The sequence below is a fragment of the Engraulis encrasicolus genome, chromosome 3, assembly GCF_034702125.1.
Source record: "Engraulis encrasicolus isolate BLACKSEA-1 chromosome 3, IST_EnEncr_1.0, whole genome shotgun sequence".
NCBI classification, from domain to species: domain Eukaryota; kingdom Metazoa; phylum Chordata; class Actinopteri; order Clupeiformes; family Engraulidae; genus Engraulis; species Engraulis encrasicolus.
Genome location: NC_085859.1, coordinates 33,424,377 through 33,449,376, shown reverse-complemented (window position 1 = coordinate 33,449,376; position 25,000 = coordinate 33,424,377). Strand labels below are relative to the sequence as shown.

The 25,000-nt window shown below is 44.5% G+C and overlaps 1 protein-coding gene across 4 annotated transcripts in view; it reads right to left on the bottom strand.

Moving 5' to 3' along the window:
• Positions 1 to 25,000, bottom strand: part of arid3c (AT rich interactive domain 3C (BRIGHT-like)) — a 100,014-nt gene that overhangs the window by 1,002 nt on the left and 74,012 nt on the right. For 3 of the 4 annotated variants that reach the window (XM_063195243.1, XM_063195245.1, XM_063195246.1), the window contains 4 exons: positions 11,541 to 11,724; positions 5,827 to 6,071; positions 2,966 to 3,313; positions 81 to 170 (listed from right to left, as the gene is read on the bottom strand). In XM_063195243.1, the coding sequence (XP_063051313.1) occupies positions 81 to 170; positions 2,966 to 3,313; positions 5,827 to 6,071; positions 11,541 to 11,724 (867 nt within the window). The remainder of the gene's footprint in view (positions 1 to 80; positions 171 to 2,965; positions 3,314 to 5,826; positions 6,072 to 11,540; positions 11,725 to 25,000) is intronic. The other variant, XM_063195244.1, reaches the window with a different exon arrangement.

Sequence of the window (25,000 nt, the reverse complement as noted above, 5' to 3'; positions counted from 1 at the left end):
GGACTAAGCGCAGGAGGTGCTGCTATAACTTATTGGATTTCCTTCCTCCAATTACATCAGCAAACGGCCCCTCTATTTACCTGTGTAGACAACTCCATTTATTTCCATTGACATGTTGATGCTGCTAATGCCGTTCGTAGACAGGTTCAATGCGGTCTCTTGTCTATCATCTGTCGGGAGAGAAGCCAGAGAGCGGGGGAGAGAGAAAAACTCAATATGAGCATTTATAACAGGAACACAAGAAGCAAGAAGCAAGGCGCCACGCGCCACAGAATATTGGTGATAACTCATGAGTGACAGGATAAGGAGAGGTTTATTAAAGAGTTTTTTGGAGCGAACGGATGGAGGAAAGAGGGAAGGAGGAAGAAGGGGGGAAAAATGACTGTCAAAAGATGTGGCCACCATTTGTAATCTCTTGTAAAAGGAGGTGTTGAGGAGGACGAAGGGGGTTATATTTTGACACCTTGACACTTTGAATGCATATTATATCTTTCTCCTCTCATATATTTTACAGTAGTGCTGCTAACGAAACGGAAGGGAAGACTAAAGAGCTAAGCTAAGTGTAACACACTGACATAGTCCTGACTACAAATAAAGGAAATAGTTTAAAAATAATTACATTTCTCTCAGTCTTCTTTGTGTTTATTTGCAATAAACACATACATCACACACAAACCATTTCCCATGAACCGCCTCATAATGTTTGAAACATTTGATTTGGTCGTGACTAGCGCAGGGTTGACGTCACCCAGATTACTGGTTTTAACGATTTTGCCATCTCATTTTTAGACAGCATTGACTGCAATCACAGCCTGCCTTGCACCGACAAATAATAGTATTTGATGTAATCTGTAAATTACAGAGTAGATGTCGTCCCCCAAAAGCAAGACACAGCACTGTAGAATTATGCTCAATTTTCCAAGATAAATAGTCAGCAAGGCTAGTTATTATGACCGATACAATACGGCCTCACCGAGGGCAAAAAGACGGCCTAGCGCCTGAAGAGTTAGCGGCCTTCCCTCCACACACCGCTTCCCATAAGTTCTTTTCATGGCATCTGTGATTAAGTAATGAATGACTTATTGCTTGTCTGTGTCCAGGTGCTCTGTAGCCCTCACATGACCAACGAGTCATGAGTCAGTCTGAGGCATTTATAACTCATGGTGATGATGTCCTCAGAGCACAGCTCTGCACCGCGGTTGACGACGGTATTTCTTCATAACACCCACAGGGCACATGCAGTGCTGGACGACACTACTGCATAACTGGCCATAAATTCATCCACGTCAAAGTGGCTTAGTATTTCTTTGTGAACAATTCCTCTGCAATTCTTTTAATTCTTGGTTTGTATAGCTGGATCTTTTTTGTTGCTTTCGCTCTGCAGTGGTGCACATCATTCAACAATTACTTAAAGCTCTGATTAAAATACTAGTATTAGTATTTTAGTATTAGTATTTTAATCATGCTATGCCCAACAAAATAAAGGCATTTTAATTACAAAGAAGATGAGTGCCTTGGTATTTCTAAAACTTTTTTGAAATCAACCAAGCCTGTCACCAAAGAGCACCATCTTAAAATCTAGCCAGTTCCAGGAAGCACTCCAACTGGACTTCATTCTGAATTACTTAAAGCTATTTAGGTATGGCCCAGCCGTGGATCTAGCTGCCATTGTGGATCTCTCTCCCATCTCGTTTCCTGTCATCTCCCACTGTCCTGTCTGATAAATAATACAAATCCTCACCCAAAAAAATATAAAAAAGCTATTTAGGTATAATTAGAAAACATTTTCATGTTAATCGCTTTTAGAATCACTGGTGTCAGTGAGTACACAAGACCACTGAAAATATAAATCTGTTCCCCTAGAAGATGAAAGTGTGTAATGTTCTGCTTAGTATAGCTTACCAATGAGTCATTTTGCCAAAATAATCGTCTTAGTCATTTTGTGGGGCGATCAACTTTTTCCTCAAGATGAAAGAATTGCAAGGCTTAGGATTGCATTATCCTCTCCTGTCCTCAGTTTAAGGTTTGGACTATTCCATCATGGGTGAGTCATTGAAAAGTTATCCTACATAGTACTACACTACTATGACATAATACACTATGACTTGGCCATTCTGGTAACAGCAAATTTATAACGCTGTGTCTTAACCGCTTGAGCTTGATATCCATGGTTAGCTGTGTGGCGTAGTAAAGTATAGTAGGGTAGAGTGGTGTATGTTATGTAGAGTATACTGTGCCGTATTGCTCACCTCTGTTGTTGAGCTTGATGTTCATGGGCAGCTGGGTGGTGTAGTAGAGTAGCGTAGAGTAGAGAGTAGTGTAGTGTGGTATTTAGTAATATAGTGTGGTGTATATAGATTATTGTGTTAGTGTTGCTCACCTCTGTTGTTGAGCTTGATGTTCATGGGCAGCTGGGTGGTGTAGTAGAGTAGCGTAGAGTGGTGTATAGAGTATTGTGTTGGTACAGTACTATATTGCTCACCTCTGTTGTTGAGCTTGATGTTCATGGGCAGCTGGGTGACATAGCAGTGTATAGTAGGGTAGAGTGCTGTAGTATAGTAGTGAGTATAGTTGGGTAGGGTGGTGTAGTATAGTAGTGTAGAGTATTGTGTTAGTGTTGCTCACCTCTATTGTTGAGCTTGATGTTCATGGACAGCTGGGTGACATAGTAGTGTATAGTAGGGTAGAGTATAGTAGTGTAGAGTATTGTGTTAGTGTTGCTCACCTCTATTGTTGAGCTTGATGTTCATGGACAGCTGGGTGACATAGTAGTGTATAGTAGGGTAGAGTGCTGTAGTATAGTAGTGAGTATAGTTGGGTAGGGTGTAGTGGTGTAGTGTTGCTCACCTCTGTTGTTGAGCTTGATGTTCATGGGCAGCTGGGTGGCATAGTAGTGTATAGTAGGGTGGTGTAGTATAGTGGTGTAGGGTGTAGTAGTGTAGAGTATTGTGTTAGTGTTGCTCACCTCTGTTGTTGAGCTTGATGTTCATGGGCAGCTGGGTGGCCATGGCCAGCAGGTTCTGCTGCAGGGCGTGCTGCATGAGCCTCTGCTGCTCCTCGGCCATCAGCATCATCTTCTTCTCCGGCGGCTCTCCGGACTCCAGCTTCTCCCGCAGCTGCTCCAGCGCGGCCGCCTGCACCGCCGCCGCCGCCTGCGCAGCCGCAGAGTGGGCCGCCGCCGCCTGAGCTGCAGCCGCTTGGGCAGCCGCCGCTGTCTGCGCAGCTACGGCCTGGGCCGCGGCTCCGTGATGCCCGGCCAGCGACACGGGCAGGCCCACACGACTGCTCAGGCAGCTGGATAGTAGGGACTCTTCTGGGGAAGAGGGTGGGGGAGAGAAGGGTGGGAGAGAAGCTGAGTTGAGTTGAGGCGTTTTGAGGAGAACACACATAATTTGTCTTTTTTTACATGACTGTTAAGGGCCGTACACACACGTCGCTACTAGTTACTCGCTCAGCGAATGAAGTCCATAGAATGTCAATGTGTTCCAGCGAGTAGGCGAGTACTGTACAAGCGATGCGATGTGGGCGGATCCCTAGTTGAAAATATTTTAACTTCGAGCAAGACGAGTAAGCGAGTAACCAATTGGAATGCAGAGTTCGGTACTTCTCGCCTGTTCGTTGGCAGTTAAAGCCGTGGGAACTTTCAGCGAACGTTCCATGAAAGAGTGGCGAGTAGGCGAGCAAGTGTGAAGAGTGTGTGTACGCCGCTTTAGGACTTCTCGTTTGTATGATGTGGGACATGGGAAGGACAGGAAATGGGCAGGAGAGAGAGATAACCCAGGTAGGAAATAAAGCAGGTTGGACTTGAACCTGGGTCTCCATGAGCAAGCTACAGGTATAGCCCATTTACTGTATGGACAGGAACCTTCTAAGTCCTCCTGACCTCGAATATTAGTGCACCTCAGCACAGTAAGGATCAATGGATGGCCCCAAACAAGCAACAGATGCCAGATGGCATACGACAACAAACAGCCAGGCTATAGAGATAAGTATGCCGTATGTGCCGGGGGGCTTTAGGAGGCTAAAACAGATATGAATAGAAAAGTGGCAAAATAGTGGCACTAAGGTGTCCTTGCCACTAAATGGTCTTTTTTACATTTCCATTTTTCAAAAAAAAAAACAAAAAAAACAAGACTATTTTTCGACTACAAACTGTTCTGAATCTCGCTGACGCAAACATGCGGCACAATTACACTCTGCTTTGGGATTTGGGGGAAAGGTGTGGTTGTTGTTGATAAAAATACGCAGATGGAAGTTAAGACTATATATATATATACTATATGTGTGTGTGTGTACCCTTCAAGATTTCTCATCAGATCAAAACATGTTATGCTCATTGTCCTGCTCCCAAGCCTTGCTACGTATAGCTTCTTGTCTGGTTATTCAATCTTTTCAAGCATTAAAAACAAAAGGGATGACAGGCATTGAAGGTGGCCTTGAGAGGGGTATGGCGGGACTGGCCGACCGGCTGACGGAGGGCCCCCAAATAAGAAGTCGGGCGGCATCAAAGGGGCCTGCCGCTGTTCCTGGTGGGCATATTATTTGGTAGTGAGGCGTCCCGGGCTTCTCTTTGTGCCGCATTCCTTTACACAGATAAGGAAGCTGGCAAGGGGTGGCCAAGAGGAAGTCCTGCAAGATGTTTCCTCTCTCTCTCTCTCTCTCTCTCTCTCTCTCTCTCTCTCTCTCTCTCTCTCTCTCTCTCTCTCTCTCTCTCTCTCTCTCTCTCTCCAATCGTGGTGTGGTGTAGAAAAACTGCCCACACACACACACACACACATTCGCACGCACGCAAACACTCCTTCTTGTCACGATTATTAAGAGCAAGAGAAGGGGCACTATTGTGCAACAATCACTCCCCATTGCCTTTAATCTTCTCTTGAATGTTGATGGTACTTTTATCTCAGCTATAAAAGTCTGATAATCGCAGCATAACAACACTAGATAGAAATAGCTTTTAGATATTTTTTTCCTACAAACTGTTTTAAAGAAAATATCTAGCTGCTTTGTTTGCACACCTCAACGTGTGACATGATACACCTTCACAACAACATGTTCTGTGTGTAACAATGCCAATAAACTTACATTTACCAAACATTAAAACCAGTTAACTGTCACAAACCCGCCAGTGGGTTGAGATTCAATAGAATTCCATTGTTTCAAAAAAGACAGAAGGAAAAAAATCCTTGGTCCAGGCACTTCAGTTGGTTAATGTAGTAAAAAAACAAACTTTATTTAAGGGGCAAATGCATTAAAAAACACCAACGCGTTTCGGCGCTGTGCCTGGACCAAGGATTTTTTTCCTTCTGTCTTTTTTGAAACATTGAACCCCTTCCAAGAGCACCAGTTGGTTTTGAGGGACACTAGTAGCGCTCTACCAACTCTTTTGCAGAATTCCATTGTTGTAGACTTCTTTTTTGATTATTATTTATTTATTTGGTCTTTTTCGACTTTATTTGATAGGACAGTGTGAGAGGTGGACAGGAATAGAATTAGGAGAGAGACGCGAAGGGGTCGGCAAATCGAACCGGAGAATCGAACCCGGGTCAGCCGCATGGCAGGCGAGTGCCCTACTGGTTGGCCATGGCAGGGCCTTTTTGGCTTTATTTTTGACAGGAAGCGAGTGGGGAGAAAGAGCAGGGAAGAGCCGGCAAAGGACCGGGCCGGGAATCGAACCCGGGTCAGCCGCATGGTAGACGAGTGCCCTAATGTTTGGCCACGGCAGGGTCTGTTGTAGAATTCTAGTGGTTAAAAATGAAAAAAAAAAAAACACCACCACAAACCCCTATTTCTTGTGATGCTAGTAAAGTCCAAGTTGCCCTGACTAACCTTTCTTGATGTTGTGGCTGTGAGAGAGGTGAGCCCCATTGTGGGTGGGCATGGCGATATGGGGCATCTGGAGCTTGGGCGAGGCCAGCAGGGTGGGCGTGCCCACGGGCGAGTAGTTGAAGAGGGCGGATCCATAGCTCTGGCGGCGGCCCTCGCGGCGGTTGCTGTCGATAGCTGCCTGGAGCTCCCCGGGAGAGCTGAGACCCCGCTTTTCACATTCGTAGGGATAGAGGTACTTCATATACCTGGAGGTGGGGAGGGGAGCACGCACACAAGCACACACACACACGCACACACACGCGCGCAGACACATAGGGAATATACAGTCAGCAGGGATTAAAGCAAAAAAAAGTAATCTGACTGAACTTTTTTACCGGTTAGGCACCCGATCGAGTATCACTCCGTAACCCTACGAAAACCAATGTAGCCAGGCTCTGCCCTCATGACGAAACATACATGCAAGGAATGGTGCCAGAGCCAGCGGCATAGGCAGACGGGGCAGTCGCCTAGAGCAGAATAGGCCTATGTCTTGAGGGCGCCAGTAATACCAAAAAGTGCCACAAAATCAGAACTTCAACCAACATAAATCTTTACACTTCACATGAACAATGAATATTCATTATACACTCAGTAGACCTATATAGACTCAGTATGAGTGTACCTGTAGGTACTAGATCAGATGTGCTCAATCAGATGTAGGCCTACAATGCTATGTTTACAGATGCCAATTTCTAAATACAAAAAAAGGAAAGAGGGCGGGCAGGCCTAGGCCGCTCACCAGATTGACTAGAACTGGCCGAGAATGGAGGGATAATGGATACTATATCAGACTGCAAAGATTGAACTGAAATTTGGGCATGTTTTGGTTATTTCCTCTTATTTCTACCCATTGTTTATGAATTGTTCACAACATCATGCAGAATGGATTCACATTGAATGCTGCTTCAAAATGGTAGCTGATCTCACAGAATTATTGACTTGGAATTGCAATGTGTTGATACAGTGAGTGATCCCATTACGGGGTTTTTTGTTGTAGTAGTAGGCTATATTTTGTCTTTCACATTAGAATGGGCAAACACTGTTCTGGTGAAAGCACTGGTGCGCATTGCTTGCAGTTGTATTTCTGACATTTAAAAAGCCCTGATCATAGCAATCAGAGGGAGAAAACTAGCTTTAATTATTTGTATGTTTTTCACCCTTCGGCCTTTTTCAGTATTCATCCTGTTACAAATAACTTGTTGACGTTTACAAACAGGGTGCGGTATGTCTACCTCTGTGTTCTACCGTTTTGAAAACTACTGGCTACTTTTTTGCTTCTCGATGTGCGGTGCCAAGCGTACGCTTACCATTGATTTAAAAAACGTCCCCGATTCTTCCTATGCGCACGTGTTCTACAAGCTGACAGGACGCAGCAGACACGACAGTCACAGACATAGGCCTACGTCTATCGTGTACAAAAGTAACACACTTTCCCAAGCTTGTCGCGCAGCTTTCCACTCGAATCAAGGCAAATCACCCACCCATCAGTCCTGAGTGCGCAGTGCGCAAATAGGCTAACTGAACTCAAACGAAACGCATAGTCCGAGAAGATGGGCACAGACGTTGAGCCACTTAAAAACAAGCGCACACACAACTGTTGCTGCTGCACACTATTCCAGTTAGCAGAAATAGCGTCACACAGTAACCAGCCTTGAAAGTGAAACAAACGTCGAAACGGCATTTATCGACCATGAGTCCACCCATCAGAACACTGCTTCCCAGAACAAGACGTGGCATAAATTGGCTCTGCCAGGGATAGCCTATCCGTGACCCAAATGCAACCCATTTTTAACTTATTTCTTGAATATATATATCGGCAACAACAAAGTTAATCTGCTATGAGTACAGATGAGACTGTGAATTATCCGTTGTCAAAAAGACAACTAGCTCTACACGCAGCCAGTCAAACGCGCTAAACTTTGAGGATGAAACGCATGGTAGGCTATCCTAGTTAGCTGCCATGGTCGTCCCATTGGGGCTATGAATAATGCTAGTAAGAGTCACAATGCTTAAATGGCAAACCCTTCATGAAAAGGACATACGAAGTAAACTATTCATTTTTTTTCTAAATATCTGCCACGGCAGGTGCAATGATATGGAAACGTCACTGCACTGTATACATTGTATTACAATTATTTTCTTTTCTGCCATCAGCAACAATTTTGGCTATTTATTTTTTTAATCTCTGATCGCGTTGCGCTGCCACAGAATTGTTGACCGCTTGTGTACTTTTTTTTGGAACACGGAAGAACAGGGGATGACCCAAAACTAGGCTACTGATGAGTGAATGTTGTATCACACCGCCAATGGTGGAGTGTATAGCCTAACTACATCCGTAGGCCTACACCAAACACACCTCTCGTCCCCTTCTCATGACCAGGAGTGCTCTCGAATTGAGTTCAGTTGTAAAGTAAAAATGGTAAATGAATTGATATAAATTATACGGACGGAAATCCGTCCAAACGAAAATCCAGTTGACGGAATTCCGTCGTAGCGACGGAAAACTTTAATCCCTGAGTCAGTAAGTATTCAATAGAAATAGACACACTTCATATACCTATACCTGGAGGTGGGGAGGGGAGCAAGCACGCACACACACACACACACACACACACACACACACACACACACACACACACACACACACACACACACACACACGCACGCACGCACGCACGCACGCACGCACGCACACACATAGGGAATATACAGTCAGTATTCAATAGGAATAGACACACTTCATATACCTGTGGGATGGGAGAACACGCACACATGTTCAAGCGTACACACACACGCACAAACACACACACACACACACACAGGCACACATACACATATATACGCACGTGCACACACACACACACACAGACACACGTGAGCGCACACACATGCACACGCACACACACACACACACACACACACACACACACACACACACACACACACACACACACACAGGATATATACGGTCAGTATCCAATAGGGATAGAAGTACTTCTTATACCTGTGGGATATATACAGTACTGCTCTCTCTGTGCAGAGAATTTAAAATCAGTAAACTGTTGCACTCTTGCACTCACTGCATGAAAGATCTTCCACACATGTAACTACAGCCAGGACAGTGTGTTTTAGTGGTGATACAGTAATGAAGAAAAAAAACGCACACCAATGAACTCCCATGTAAGCCATTTTTAATGTGTGACGTTTCGGGCCATCCTGGCCCTTCCTCAGACTAAAGAGTGGTGATACAGAACACACTCATTCAGTCTGTATTCAGTTTGCAAAAACTGTTTTCCCAACCCATATCAGAGCAGACCACACGAATACAGAGATGTTTACTTGTCACATGCATAGCAACTCTGTTAAAGGACATGCAGCCACAATACAGATAGTAGTTTGTCTGTCTATGACATGCATCAACCCGATATGGATTTTCACTGATACTGATCACAATTTCTCTCATCTTCATCTTCCTACCAACAATTTAAATGTGTCTGGATTGAAAACCTGTCGTGGAAATATCTCACATTTACGGCTTTATTTGCCTCATGTCACTTTGTCCATAACTAAACCGCCAGGACACAAAACACCATGTCAAAACTTTTTTTCTGTTGTTGTTAAAATTATATCAGTGATGGTACGAGGATCTGTCATGCGATCGATTAAATATGCCAAAACCTGGTCGGTCATCATAATTCATCTGAATTTTTTATCACAATCTCAATTTGCAATCAATTGATCTTCCAGGTCTGCTATACAGCCACCCGCCTTGCTGCATGTGTTAGATAACTGCAACCAGGACAGGGATGTTGCATCTTTCAGTTGTGACAAAAGTAATTCACATAGGGGCATGAAGGTCAGGAAATGCATGCTCTTGTCACACAGACTACAAACAATATCTCTTAGATACATACCTACACCTTAAACTACCAACCATATATATCAGTGGCAGGTTTAAACAGCACTGCAATCACACGATGCATCCACACTACTCTACTTTTATTATTGCTATTATATATTTTCATTATACATTGTACATTGTTGTGTATATGTATACTACACTGTTATACTGTGCTATCATTACTATTCAACACAAGTATTCAACAGGACATTTCTTCACTCTAAAACACTGCCACAGAAAAAAATCCATTATATAAAGACAATTTTAATATGCAATAGATAGATACAGCTGTATTGCATAATTATTCTTTTTTTGCAATAATCTAAAAAACCTTGTAAAACACTACACTCAGAACGTATGGTATGGCATAATGCTTTATGCTTCAGCTTCATTTGTCTGGCGTCAGATATGAATCTTGAATTGCTTTAGCCTTGATGGTGGTGGAAGCAGTCAGGTAGTAGTAGTAGTAGTAGTAGTAGTAGTAGTAGTAGTAGTAGTAGTAGTAGTAGTAGTAGCAGCAGCAGCAGCAGTAGCAGTAGTAGTAGTAGTAGTAGTAGTAGTAGTAGTAGTAGTAGTAGTAGTAGTAATAGTAGTAGGCTGGTAGTAGTAGCAGTAGTAGTAGTAGTAGTAGTAGTAGTAGTAGTAGTGGTAGTAGTGGTAGTAGTAGTAGTAGTAGTAGTAGTAGTAGTGGTAGTAGTAGTAGTAATAGTAGTAGTAGTAGTAGTAGTAGTAGTAGTAGTAGTAGTAGTAGTAATAGTAGTAGTAGTAGTAGTAGTAGTGGTAGTAGTAGTAGTAGTAGTAGTAGTAGTAGTAGTAGTAGTAGTAGTGGTAGTAGTAGTAGTAGTAGTGGTAGCAGTAGGGGAGGAGGGAGAGAAGACATACGTAATTGCCTGAAATGAGGACCTTGGGAAGAGCCCTGCGCAAACACGCGTCAATCCGCTCTGCACACATTGGGCTGAAGCACGCTATCGCGAGCATACCAACCCCACAATTATCACACATCATTTCCCCTCAGCTGACACTGACCACCGTGGAAGTGGCACGCTGATAGCAAAAATAATGTTTAAGGGTTCAACCTGGGGTTGGTGGTAGTGCGGAAAAACGTAATAATGAAAAGGTGTTTGTTTTTGAGGCCCGGGCATAAATAATAATTTGTCACCATTTATCATTTTATGTTGACGCAAGATGCATCTGTGCAAACTGAAAACAGGTCTGAGAAATAAACGCAAAACAAGGCATAAGAAAAAGACAGAAAACATGGAATGTAATTTCGAAAGAAGACAGACACACACAAATACACACGTAGATATACACAGACACAGAGACACAGAGACACAGACACACACACACACTCACACACACACACACACACACACACACACACACACACACACACACACACATACACACACACACAAACACTCGCACATGCACGCACGCACACACACACACACATACACACACACACACACACACACACACACACACACACACACACACACACACACAAAAGCTCCTGTTCAGGCTTGCCGGTGTGAGCGAGGCCCCAGCCCAGGGGCCAGGCAGGTCATGCAGCAGTGTATTGCAGGGGTCTAGTGCTTGTACTCAGGGCCGCTGACAGTTTTTACTGGGCCCAGGACAAAGTCATCTGAAAGAGCCCCCAAACCAAAACATACAATGTAATGGGGACCGGTTTCTGGGGCCCCTATCTCCCTGGGCCCGGGACAACATACCCGTTTGTACCCCCCTGTTTGGCTGGCCTGTCTGTACTCACTGTGTTCTGAGGGTGAAAGCTGCGCTGGTGATGGAGGTAGGGAGGTTGAGGCCTTTGGTGATCTCGCGCCATATTTTCTTATTGATGACTTCCACTAAGCCGCCTTTTTCCGTCACAAGCTTGTAGAGGGTGTAGAGATCCAACACCTGCTTGGCCATGATAGGAATCCGATTCACTGGAGTCCCTGTGGAGCAAAAAACACAATATCCAGAATCAATGCCATTAGTTTCTCCCCATCGACAGGAGCCCCCACCTCTCTCTCGTTCACTCTCGCTCTCTCTCTCTCTCTCTCTCGTTCACTCTCGCTCTCTCTCTCTCTCTGGAGCCAGAGCCCTGCTTGCTCATAAGGCCAATCTATCAGGAATAAGTAAAACATCCGACAGCATCCTGCCTCAATTAAAACAAATAATACTTTCACACTCACGTCACACACATGGGTGGGCTGGGCGTGCGCAAACGCATGCACACACATTTGCGTGGACATGCGCATGCACACATGCACGCACACACGCATGTGCACACAGATAGTGATATGATGTGGTGGATCGGGTGAACAATGATATTTGAAGATGTGCTTTTTGAAATGGCTAATGCTAACAGCTGACATCATTAGATGAGATTTTCTGATATCAAAATGTAATGTTGCATAAGCAAAATTCAGTGATTGGAGTTTTAAATTAAACTGATTTCTGATCATAAAGAAATGTTAAATGGAAATTGTTTAATTGTTAAAACACTGCCTTTGTAGGACAAGTAATACAAATAAATAAATAAATAAACCAACAAGACAAGGCACACAATATCAAAAGCCTGCGAAAAAAGCAATCTGACTTTGTTTGTTTTTCTCCAGTCTTGTCATGGCTCTTAATTCACAGTACAAAAAGCCAGAGAAATGATTTGCCCTTGCGATTTAATGCACGCCATAAAGTGCAAAGCATCGGCTCTTTGTGCGAGTGCGAGGCCAGTTGACCTCGAGATAATTAACCTGCATTTTGCTGATAGAGTTCCATTGTGCTCATCGGATTTACCATAATAGCGATCAATAGCCGTAGAAATATAGTGCAAACAACAGCAAGTGTGGGCCCATGCGGTGAAAAGGAACGGACAGGGGCAGAAGAATAGTCCGCAACGGTAAAAACACATCAATTAAGCCTGGTAATTATGGCTTCATTCCATCTGTCTTTGGCTTTCGCAAAAAAAACGAAGACACTATTAAAACAAGATTTATCCCCGCTAACCGTCAGTACAATGCTCAGCATTATATCTCAAAGTAACGTCAGGATCAATTGCTATTTCCAAGTTCTTGCCGATCCTGTGTTGAATGTCACAACTTCCCAAGATGAGGGAGACGATGCAACTAAAGGCGTAGGTTTGACTTGGAAAGTGGTGAGGACATTAATATGGCAAATTGCTCAGGTTAGGTATTTTTGCATAATATTTGTATTAAAGTGGTGGGGACGAGCTAGATTAATCTAAAAAGTGGTGTGGACATGTCCCCATCATCCACACCTAAAATTGGGCCCATGGATGCAAGGGCTGCTGGTGGGGATACACAGAAAAAATAATGCAGTGTTAATTCAACACGTACAGTCCACCTCATTTCAGGAAATGGCTCATATATAGTTGAGCCCTGGTAAAATGTGAGAATACATAATATTTTTTCTCTATGTGTTTGCGCTAACAGTTTAGCCATATTATGTGTAGCAATGAAAGTCTATGGAACCAAACAAAACGTCATCAAATGTACATGTAAACCTCTTTAAAATGAATGTAAAATTCACCAGAGTGCAAAATGGCCATTTCATTCTGTCCAGTGATCACTTGTGGCTTGATGCTAATGGTTCTATCCACTTCCAGCGATTATGCTAAGCTATGCTAATAATTATAATACTAATACATCTACTTTACACACTGTTCGAGTACTGAACACACTGAGAAAAAAATGATTACCAAATTCATGTTCAATAAAAACGAAAATAAGTGAAAATGTAAGTGTTGACTAAGTGTTCAATTAACATGGCAAAGGTTACTGTGTAGTGGAGGGGAAAAACGTAAGTAGTAGGTGTAGTTCGCAGACTGGGGTCTGATTAAAGGTTAGTCCTGCTCGGTCCGGTCGACACGCTCCCTTAACCAGAGAAAGTGAATGGCCAGAATGACAAACCGCAGCAAGCGGCCTAACTCCTCTCCACTCCACGCCAGCCCTAGATATTAACTGTCCGATTAACAGTGCGAACTCTCCGTGAGGTCTGAACCATGTCGCACAAACACATTATAAATCACCTCAACTGCTGCTATCGATCTCTCAGAGGAACCCTCGGGAAAACTGATTGGGAAGAACTCAACTGAGAATGGACACACAGTAGAACATGACATCTTTTTCCCTCTCTCTCTCTCTCCCTCATCACACAAATGGTTTTCATTTGTTATTACACATTTTTCTCAGACATGCCAAGATAATTGGATTGTAATTAGCACATACAGGGCCAGAGCAACGTGTGTGTTTTTGTTCGCTGACAGAAATAAATGCACAAGGCCAACCTCCGTCAGGGGGAAGGGGAAGAATAGAGTGGCTTTGTGGTTGTCCCATTGATCATATCTGTTCCCCCAGCGTTAATTAGATTCTTCTTTTTTTTCCCCTTATTTAAGGAGTTAACAAAATTAAGAAGGAAAACTGACAATTCGTCGGTAGGGGCCTCTGCTGTGCCACACTCTCTACCGCACTGCAACAGAACGTGTGTCCAGTCCGAGGAGTTGATCTTTAAAACAATTATTTATCTACACGCACAAAAGGCTAACTAAACGAGTTTGGGGCAATAAATAACCCGATGCACGCGCCCCCGAAAGCCTTTGTCCAAGCGGAATCTAAACCTGAGCAAGGCTCTTTTAAATAAAGAGATTTATGTGCTTTCAATACCTGGGGTGATGTATTCCTCTCTGTGATTCTCTGAAAGAGATATACGAAATAAAGGGGGGGGGAGTTGAGCTGCCGCAGCCTTTTGTCAGCAGGAACAATCTGATCAGTCCATGGATCATTATGACACTGAGGGATTGCAGATTACCACTCCGAAAAAACACCTTCCACCAATCGCAGCGGGAGTCGAATTGCCTGGTTAATCACTCACACGCTAAAAATGTGTAATTGGGGTACGGGGGATGTGTGTGTGTGTGTGTGTGTGTGTGTGTGTGTGTGTGTGTGTGTGTGTGTGTGTGTGTGTGTGTGTGTGTGTGTGTGTGTGTGTGTGTGCGTGTGTGTGTGTTGGGGGAGACTTGGCGATCGGTGAAGCGGCTATCGGCTGGCTGGGCTGATGGCCCGCTGATGCGTCCTCTTCACTACGCTTCATGCAACTTCATGTAATGAGAATCGCTCTGGCTCGTTTGGGCCGCTCTGTCAAGCCATGAAATGAATGAAGGACGGATCTGACAGAGTTGCGAGGAATGCAGCTTGATCTGCTTGAGTGTTTGTGTGTGTGTGTGTGTGAGAGAGAGAGAGAGAGAGACATAGAGAGAGAGAGAGAGAGAGAGAGAGAGAGAGAGAGAGAGAGAGAGAGAGAGAGAGAGAGAGAGAGAGAGAGAGAGAGAGAGAGAGAGAGAGAGAGAGAGAGAGAGAAAGTGTGTCTCTGAGTGTTTCTAACTCCTAATTGAACTCCCACTGGGGAGAAACAAGCTCCCCAGTAAGTGGAGTAAGTGCTTTCTAAAATGTCCATGATAGAGGGAGAAGAGGACACACACACACACACACACACACACACACACACACACACACACACACACACACACACACACACACTGTCCCAGCCCCACGCTCTTTGCTGTTGGAGGTCAGTGTGTGTCTGGCTGTGCGGCACAAAGAGAAGCAAGACATCCTTCTCGAGGGGTGGCATGTGTCAAAAATAGACACGCGTCGGTGAAAAACAACTAAATTACGTGACAACATCAAGAGCGTTCGTTCCCACATTACACACAGGGCTTGATGATGATGGCCCTGGGCTAAACAACAATGACCCCTGACCTGCTTTTGCGGAGCATACGGGTCATCCAAACAAAACGCATGTTTAGATGTATAAATAACACATAAGAAAAAAAATATTTCCATGTTTACGCACTTTTGTGTTGGCACAAAACACTTCCACCTCCCGGGTACACAATGTTGTCCTTTTTTTCTTTAGAATATCATAGAGTGATGGAGGAGGTCAAGGATAGCCAGTGGGCGGAGGAAAAAAAAAGAAGTGAACTCGGTAACTTGCTGGCGATGTCTTCCTGGGAAATTTAGTGAAGTTGGCGATCGAAGAGGCACTTCTTCTTCTGAACCACCTCTCCAGCAGCTCCCTTCTATTCCGCCGATTAGTATTCTTGCTAATTACACCGAAAACAAAAGACGACTTTTTTTTTTCTTCCACGCCACACAGAAAAAGTGCTGAGGTAAGGGGCTCAAGACCGACGGCGATCAATTGGCACCTTGAAGCACCGTGGAAAGGATTAATCAAACCGGATATTTGTCAGCGCACAATAGATAATAACAGCTGCCATTGTCCATAGGCAGGAAATCAGAACTCTGAAATGGGACCTGTCAGTCGGCCCACACAAAGCTACGTTGTTAGCATGGCTGTCATGCCTAGCCTACCGGTATTTCTTTTTTTTTTTTTTTAAACAGCCACACTGGCTCTCTGTCAATGCTCATTTTCCACATGGAGTTTGATGTGGCAGACCCCCTCTCCGGCTCTAACACTTTATGGAAGTGGGCGCAGTGGGCGGCCTGGTTTCAGTTTCTATTAAAAAACACTAAATCAAGAAGAAGAAAGAAAACATTCGATTTTTTTTCTCCCCCACCACCCCTTTTCCTTTACTTCTTTTTCTGTAGTTCTGTGTGTCGTGACATACAATGCGGCAGAGAGCCTCAAACAGCCCAGGTCACATGACACCACATGATAGGCATACTCATTGAGCCTGGTTATAATTATCCTGGGGGGGGGGCTACCGTATGGACACTACTGTAGGTCAGAGCATTGCTCAACTGGGCTTTAAAACTCACAGTGCACTGGGCCAAGTGGAGAAAGACACATTTGTCGGTCTAGCTAGATTTTGCCTAAACTCTGCAACTCTGGGCAACCTTTACTTTCATTTTCAATTCAAGTAAATGTAAAATTTACCCACGATAATTGGCATCCGTGCATCAGTTGACACAACTGCACACCTATTTCCCCATCCTTTATTTGGCAAAGTTTTTTGTTGTTGTGACTGACGTGCCATTGCTTTGAAAATCTGTCATCCTGATAAACAAAGTTTCAGTTGTTTCTCCCGTGGGGAACTGCTGCATTTCTGCAGTAGAAAAATGAAAAAAGGGGGAAAAAGAAAACACCAAATAGATGTTGCAAACTGATCCAACATCTTGATTCTTAGACTCATTGACAGGGAGAGAGAGAGAGAGAGAGAGAGAGAGAGAAAGAGAGACTTTTGACAGAGCACCATTACCAGCAGCAGCAGCAGCAGCAGCTAACACCATCACCAGGGCCACTTGGCAGCCATGACTGATGAAGGACAGGGCTGGGGTCAGTGACCCCCCCAGGCCTCAGGACAGGCCTGTTGGGACTCCGATCGGGGGACACAAACTCACTTTCAAGCCCAACCCAGCTGAGCCGGGGGAAAGAATGACATAATGCGCCACATTGGTTTCAATATCTGTCAGCCTATAGCCTCTCTTTACATGGGGTGGAGGGTTGTGTGTGTGTGTGTGTGTGTGTGTGTGTGTGTGTGTGTGTGTGTGTGTGTGTGTGTGTGTGTGTGTGTGTGTGTGTGTGTGTGTGTGTGTGTGTGTGTGTGTGTGTGTGTGCGCGTGTGTGTGTGTGTGTGTGTCTCTAAAGGGGTGGGGTGTCTCAGATTTGCGAGCACAAATTAATTTAAAAATGCACTAGTCATGTCAGCGCCTTGAGAAATGCTACTCCACCCCTTTCACGTGTGATGGTTAAAGCTGTTTATGACACCAGCTGCTAAAGTTTCTTGATATCAACAGTTAAGTTACACCGACCCCTCACGTACAGTAAATATTATACTCTGCAACAGTTGTCTTTTTAGAACAGCGGTGTGGAAAATATTTTATAAGTAGTATCCTATCAGGTAACAGGAGGGAGGGGGGGGGGGGAAGGGGGTCACGCATCCTAATGCATCTGCTGGGGCTTGTAACAGACTGGCCGTTTGGTCCAACTGAAAAGTACAGACATCATGTACGGGGACTGGGGCTGGGGCTGGGGGGTAGGAGAGGAGGTGGTGGTGGAAGTGTCTTTGAGGGGGTGAATGTGCTACTGTCAATCGCACAGCTTTTTCACCACCTGAATTACACGACACATGTGCCGTGATTTGGACAACAACTCATGTATGTGTGTTAATGTGTGCGAATGTGTGTGTGTGTACACACACGAACATGTGTGGCTGTGTGTGTGGGTGTGGGACAAAAATATGCAAGTGTGTACTGAGAGCTATTTGTATTTCTTGTCAAACACACACACACACACACACACACACACACACACACACACACACACACACACACACACACACACACACACACACACACACACACACACACACACACACACGCATCAGTGTTCTTGTGTATGTCTGTGTGTGTGTGTGCATGTGTGCGTGTGCACATGTATGTGTGTGTGTGTGCTTCTGTGTGTGTGCTTCTGTGTGTGTGTGTGTGTGTGTCTGTGTCTGTGTCTGTGTCTGTGTGTGTGTGTGTGTGTGTGTGTGTGTGTGTGTGTGTGTGTGTGTGTGTGTGTGTGTGTGTGTGTGTGTGTGTGTGTGTGTCTCAGTATGAGGGCATCTTGTGCTAGTCATGCAGTGGGTACAGTACTGTATTAAAGGCCACCTATCTGGTTTGGCCAACACAAAAATGACTGGTGATACATCATAGCCGCCGATGGCAGTGAGGGTATGGATCCATGCCAAAACAGGATGTTAACAAGATGTTCTTGTCACAACTCCATTACGGCTCTGGGTCAATGTGACCACGCAGAGGAAAACGAACAGCAGCAAGAGAAAGAGATTAGAGATGCACAAAACGACAAGGGTGGTGTTTTTTCCCCCTGTGTTTCCCCCCCAGCCAGGATACTATAACAAATATTCATAACACCAAACTGATTTCCATGTTCCCTTTTCTTTTCAAACAAGGTTGAGAGATTAGAGATGCATACATTGATGGGGGTGATTTTTTTTGTTCTTAAGTTTTCCCCCCAGCCCATTCACCCAAAAACTGTGGGAATATTCACCAAAATGACTGACCTTGGTGTCTCTGTAATTTTGTTTTTCAGGCTGAGGATGGATTACCTTTTTTCTCCAACATTCACAGACAGTGACTGCCTCATTATGAGTGACAGGTGTGGTATGAAATGTGGTGCTTCCTGGACTGTGTGACAAGTCAACACGACATTTCAACCCTCCGGCACTACGTATTTCACCATATGATCTCCAGATTATGCTCAAAAGGTCTTATTCTGATCTTCATAACCAAGGGAGAAAATATCTACTTCAGGCAGTTCTGGATAGTACCAGAAAAGACATAAGGCCATGTTTAATCCTTCTTTTGTTCATTCATATTAATTGTAATAATAATCACAGTATATACTTAATATATAATATTTTAATCTAAAAAAAAAAAGAAATATACATATCTTTTACACCCAGGAGGGAGGATCTAAATGGCTCCAGAAAGAACCATCAGATTATGTCGCGATTATTGTGTTCATAAATAATTTTGACGTGTTTATTACCCAACTATGTAATTAGTCACAAAGGACAGGAAATGCATCAACCAATGACTCATTATCAGTTATTGTAATAATACCACGGAAATAAATGACTAAGCCATGACGTGTGTGTGTGTGTGTGTGTGTGTGTGTGTGTGTGTGTGTGTGTGTGTGTGTGTGTGTGTGTGTGTGTGTGTGTGTGTGTGTGTGTGTGTGTGTGTGTGTGTGTGTGTGTGCACGCCTCTGTGTGTGTGTGTGTGTGTGTGTGTGTGTGTGTGTGTGTGTGTGTGTGTGTGTGTGTGTGTGTGTGGGGGGGGGGGGGGGGTGGGGGGGGGGGGGGGGGTGGGGGGGGGGGGGGGGGGGTTACTAAGGTAAGGTAAAGTTAAGAGTTGAGAGAGGCTAAAAGGCTAAGAATGATTATGTAAAATGTTGCGTGGTAAAATGATCCTACACCCCAGCCCCCACCCCGCACTCCAGCCCCAAAACCTCTCCCTGTATGTGTGTCTCAGCCGGCCTCAATCTAGGCTCTGGCTGTTTGTCCAGTGTAGGGCTCTCTTCTCTTCTCTTCTCTTCTCTTCTCTTCTCTTCTCTTCTCTTCTCTTCTCTTCTCTTCTCTTCTCTTCTCTTCTCTTCTCTTCTCTTATTTTCTCTCCTCTCCTCTCCTCTCCTCTCCTCTCCTCTTCTCTTCTTTTCACGCTGAAACGGGCCCTCTAAGCCTCTCTGGGTCCTCCACTGCCCTGCTGGCTGACTGACTGACTGTCTGTCGGGATTATCTTGTTAATGACTCAGGTGTTGTAGGCCAAAGTTGAGTGCTGTCAGTATGTATGCCTCCTCTGAGGCTGAGGGCCGGGGTGGGGGGGAAGGGGGAAGGGGGGGTGGTGATCTTGGGGAAGAGGAGATGAGGGGATGGGGGGAGGAGGGGGAGTGTATGGGCTTGGCTCAGATGCACCAGGTGTAATCGGAGCTGAATCTTTTTTGCTCTCCCGTGTCTGTTTGTGAATCTTTTACGTTAGTGCTGTGGAATCACTTTATAGTGGCATGGTGGGCTGATTGGCCGGTGAGGGCCTTGCTACTCCTTGCTTTGCTTTGCTTTGCTTGCAGAAACAACAGCTGAGATGCAGTCAAGGTGGTTGCTGCTGCCACTGCGTTTTCTCCCGCGACGCCCCCCGGGTGATACGTCCCATGTGATGCATGAGAAATAAAACCGATTGGCAAGCCAGGTGTCCTGCTCTTCTAAGTGGGCTAATGGCCTTATTTGGTTGTGGGAGCGAGCCACCACGAGCGAGGCCCAGCTCGGTGACTAATAAAGAGTCGCTGAATTGATTTTTATTCTGACCTACATTTTCCCCACACTGATATCATTTAAAAAGGCCTTTACAAAACAGAAGAAGGGGGGGAAAGTTAAAGTAGTAGTAAAAAAAGAAAAGTGCCAAAGTAGTTGGTTGACTCAAATTTCCCTAGGTTAGTTTTTTTTTTCATCTTTCACCTCATTATGTATAATGGAATAACTGGGGTAAACGCTATGCACTTTTTCACACTTTGGAAAAATGTATGTCCAGCAGATGTGTTTTCCCAAATCTTTTTTTCTTATCTTGAATGTTGTCTACCATCAGTCTTTTGATGAGCAACTTGCTATTTTCAATGCTTACTAAAATCTGACTCGGAAACTTCTGGTCCAAACAGAAATGTTGTCTTTAATTCACCACACACAATCTGACATCCTGTGCAAACAATCAGGCACTAAATGTGGTGCTCTTTTTTTTACAAGCTACCCCCCTCGTCCCCTCGCAAACTAGCACACATGAACGCACACACGCACACACGCACGCACGCACACACACACACACACACACACACACACACACACACACACTCTCACGCGCGCACGCGCACACACACACGCACGCACGCACACACACACACACACACACACACACAAACACACAGACACACACATGCAGCTCAGGCCCAGGCAGGATGAAAAGGCCCCACAGTTACAGTGCACAAAAAAAAATCAACAGGCGATCTATGTGCCGGCCTGGTCAGCGTACACAGTGCATCTATTAATTTCAGCTGCGGGTGAGAGTGTTTACATGACAGGCAGCTCAGATTCCACTGTAACCAACCCCCGGGAGCCTCCAGGTTATAAATAAAGAGGTATATCTTTAATCAATGACCTTTCATCTTCCAGTTTATCACTGTATTTAGACGTAACTTAAACGTGAATGCACATCTGGGGTTGTGGTGTGTCGTGACAGACTCTGACCGGCAAATGCACCATGTTATTCAACCAGCTTGTAAGACACATTTTACAAATGCTCTGCACTGATTACCGGTATCTATTTTTTGGCAAGAATCTCTGTTTGGAAAGAATTACTAACTATGATTGTATGATGATGATATGGTTCATGACAGTTTTCTGAGTTGAAATAGGGGCGTGACATTTCATTCTTCAATCATTCAATCTCTAAATGGTCTTCTAATCCACTAATGAGAAGGATGTCCAAGCTGCTTTTTTTCTTTCTACGACAGCACACCATCCTGCTAGAGTCAGTGTAAAATTGAAACACCCCAACTGACCGAGTTAAATCAGGCTGGCACCATCAAATCACCTGCCACTGTCCGCATTGCATTGACGCGGACGCTATGTGTGTGTGTGTGTGTGTGTGTGTGTGTGTGTGTGTGTGTGTGTGTGTGTGTGTGTGTGTGTGTGTGTGTGTGTGTGTGTGTGTGTGTGTGTGTGTGTGTGTGTGTGTGTGTGTGTGTATGTGCGTGTGTGTAGGCCTGGGTATTGATTGACAATTTTCGGTTCCGGTTCCATTTCCGGTTCCTTCGTTTCGGTTCCGGTACCAGAACGGTTCCATTTTCGGTTCCTAGAAACCCTGAATTAAATCTGCAGTTACCCAAAGTGGCCAGTAGATGGCGTAACGGGTCTGTAAATCATGAGTTTCCCTGCCTGCCACAAGGCGGAGCTCCTCGTGACTTAAGCAATGACGGGTTAAAGGCATTTAATTCTATACAGCATTCATGAATAATTGCATGCTGCAAGTTGTCCTCTCGGCATGGTTTGGCAAGTATATTAAACGGTTTTGATACTGATAAATGTACTCATGTCTGATTAAAATTGTTCTGCTGTACGGTGCAACTTCACTTCTGGTACCAATCCTATGTCAAGCGTGCCTGACATGATTTTTTTTAATGTAGCCTACGCTACCCAGTCTGTCGACAGCTGGGGCTTTTCTACTAGGTACTGCAGAACTGTTCTAACACAACTAGGCTTCATAAATAGGCTATTCATGAAACTTGACGGGGTCTCGATGGTGCTGTCTCGCACGCATTTCCATACAGGGACTAGAACTGGGCCGTATGATCAGCTGATGCAAGTAGCCGCGACAACACTGTGCTTTCACGCCATGGTGAATCTAAGCTAAAGAGTCCTAATCTAAACGACATATAGGCCTAAATATATATATAACCAGCGATCGCCTTCTCCTACAGACATGTGTTAGGGCTTGTTCGAAAGCTGAGATTCTTAGCTTTTTACAGTTTTTTACGGCACGTTTTTATGTTCTTTCATTCAAAAGTTATTGAACTGTAAGCGGCCGCTGTTGCAAGTGAAAAAATAGCGCTTTCCAACCATTTTTTTAATCTCGTCATTTTTTTCCCAACAGCCAGCGATCTCCTTAACCTAGACCTACAGACATGTGTTAGGGCTTGTTCGAAAGCTGAGATTCTTAGCTTTTTACAGTTTTTTTACGGCACGTTTTTATGTTCTTTCATTCAAAAGTTATTGAACTGTAAGCGCCCGCTGTTGCAAGTGAAAAAATAGCGCTTTCCAACCATTTTTTTTAATCTCGTCATTTTTTTCCTAACAGCCAGCGATCTCCTTAACCTAGACCTACAGACATGTGTTAGGGCTTGTTCGAAAGCTGAGATTCTTAGCTGTTTACAGTTTTTTACGGCACGTTTATATGTTATTTCAATCCACAGTTATTTAACCTTAAGCGGCCGCTACTTCAAGCCTAAACAATGGCGTTATTATCCAGCCGGATAGAGAGGAAATCTTTTTTTCTCGCTGTGTTCTTTGTTCCCTCAAATTAAACCGACGGTCTAAATAGGCTACATTTGTGCGTCCTCAACACAAGACCAGTTCTTTCTAAGTTAGCTCTTTTCATGGAAAAACATGTTTCCAAGGAGTCAGAGACATCTTCCTGAAGAGTCGAGGTCATGGTTGAGGTTGACGGTATAGCATAGTTGAGGTTGACGGTGCCGTTGTAAAGATGCTGCTACTCCGCACGCAAGTTAATCGAATGCAAGAGCAGGTGTTTGAACAGGTTGGATGTATTGCCATTCTTGCATGATAGCCTATTAGTTTATCGCAGATAGGCTATTGCAGCGCGCTCCTTCCTTATCTACTTTCCTGAAATATAGCCACGCTTTCGACGGCATGTTTTTGTTTCTCAATAGTACAATCAGCTGGTTGAATATCAGCTGTCTTATCAATCGTTTAAATGAGGTGCGAAACGGGAAGAGGAGGAGCGTGGTCAGTTTGTGACACTTGTGGCCGCGTGCTTAAACACACATTTGATGGCTCTGACAGTCAGACTTCAGGAACCGAAACGTGGAACCGACAGACAAGGCACGTTTCGATTCCAAGTAGAACCTTAGCTTTTAATTCGGTTCCATCAAATAATTGAATTTCGGTACCCAGTCCTACGTGTGTGCGAGTGTAATGGGAGCAAGTGCTGTGGACAGCCCAGGGACGAGAGCCAAGGAATCAAATGTCAAAAATGTGACAAGAGACAACATTCAATGGCACTCCTGGAGTGCTTCTGTGGAGGATAGCACAGAGCCTATTTAACAGTCTGTGCGTGTGTGTGTGTGTGTGTGTGTGTGTGTGTGTGTGTGTGTGTGTGTGTGTGTGTGTGTGTGTGTGTGTGTGTGTGTGTGAGAGAGAGAGAGAGAGAGAGAGAGAGAGAGAGATAGACAGAGAGAGAGAGAGAGAGAGAGAGATGGCATAGCAACGTGGAAATGATCCAAAATCAACAAGGATAGAAAATAGGACAGAAGTTGTCACACCTGCAAAAAACAACAAAAAAACAACAACCCAATCAATCAAAAAAGGTGAGAGGGTGAACCAACCAAAACCTTTTGTTCTGAGTAATGTGATGAGGCCTGTCATGACAGAAGCGTTTCGGATCAGTCACACAGTGAGATGTGGTGACTCGAGTCACAGGAACGTGATGGTGAGTCACCCACCCATCAACTGAAAATAGACAAAAAATAATCGTAAAGTAGGATACATGCTGCTATCCATGGCCAGCAATTGTTTGCCTTTACTGGGGAATCCCCAATTGCAATGCACAGCGCCGCGTACTGCAGTAAAAGTAAGTCTGAATCACATCTGAACAAGGTATTTTTACACACGCACATGTATGCAGTGCACACATGCAAGCACAAAGGAACAAGAGCACACACACAGACACACTTGCGCGCGCCCACACACACACACACACACACACACACACACACACACACACACACACACACACACACACACACACACACACACACAGGCTAAAATATACCTAGGGTCCAGTCGATTCTTCAGGGTTTAGACAGAATGTGCAGCCTCTTGTAAGATGACTGACAATCATAAAAGAAGAGATGACCATGTCCAGGCTATATGTGAAATTTTAAAATGTGTGTCATTAGCTA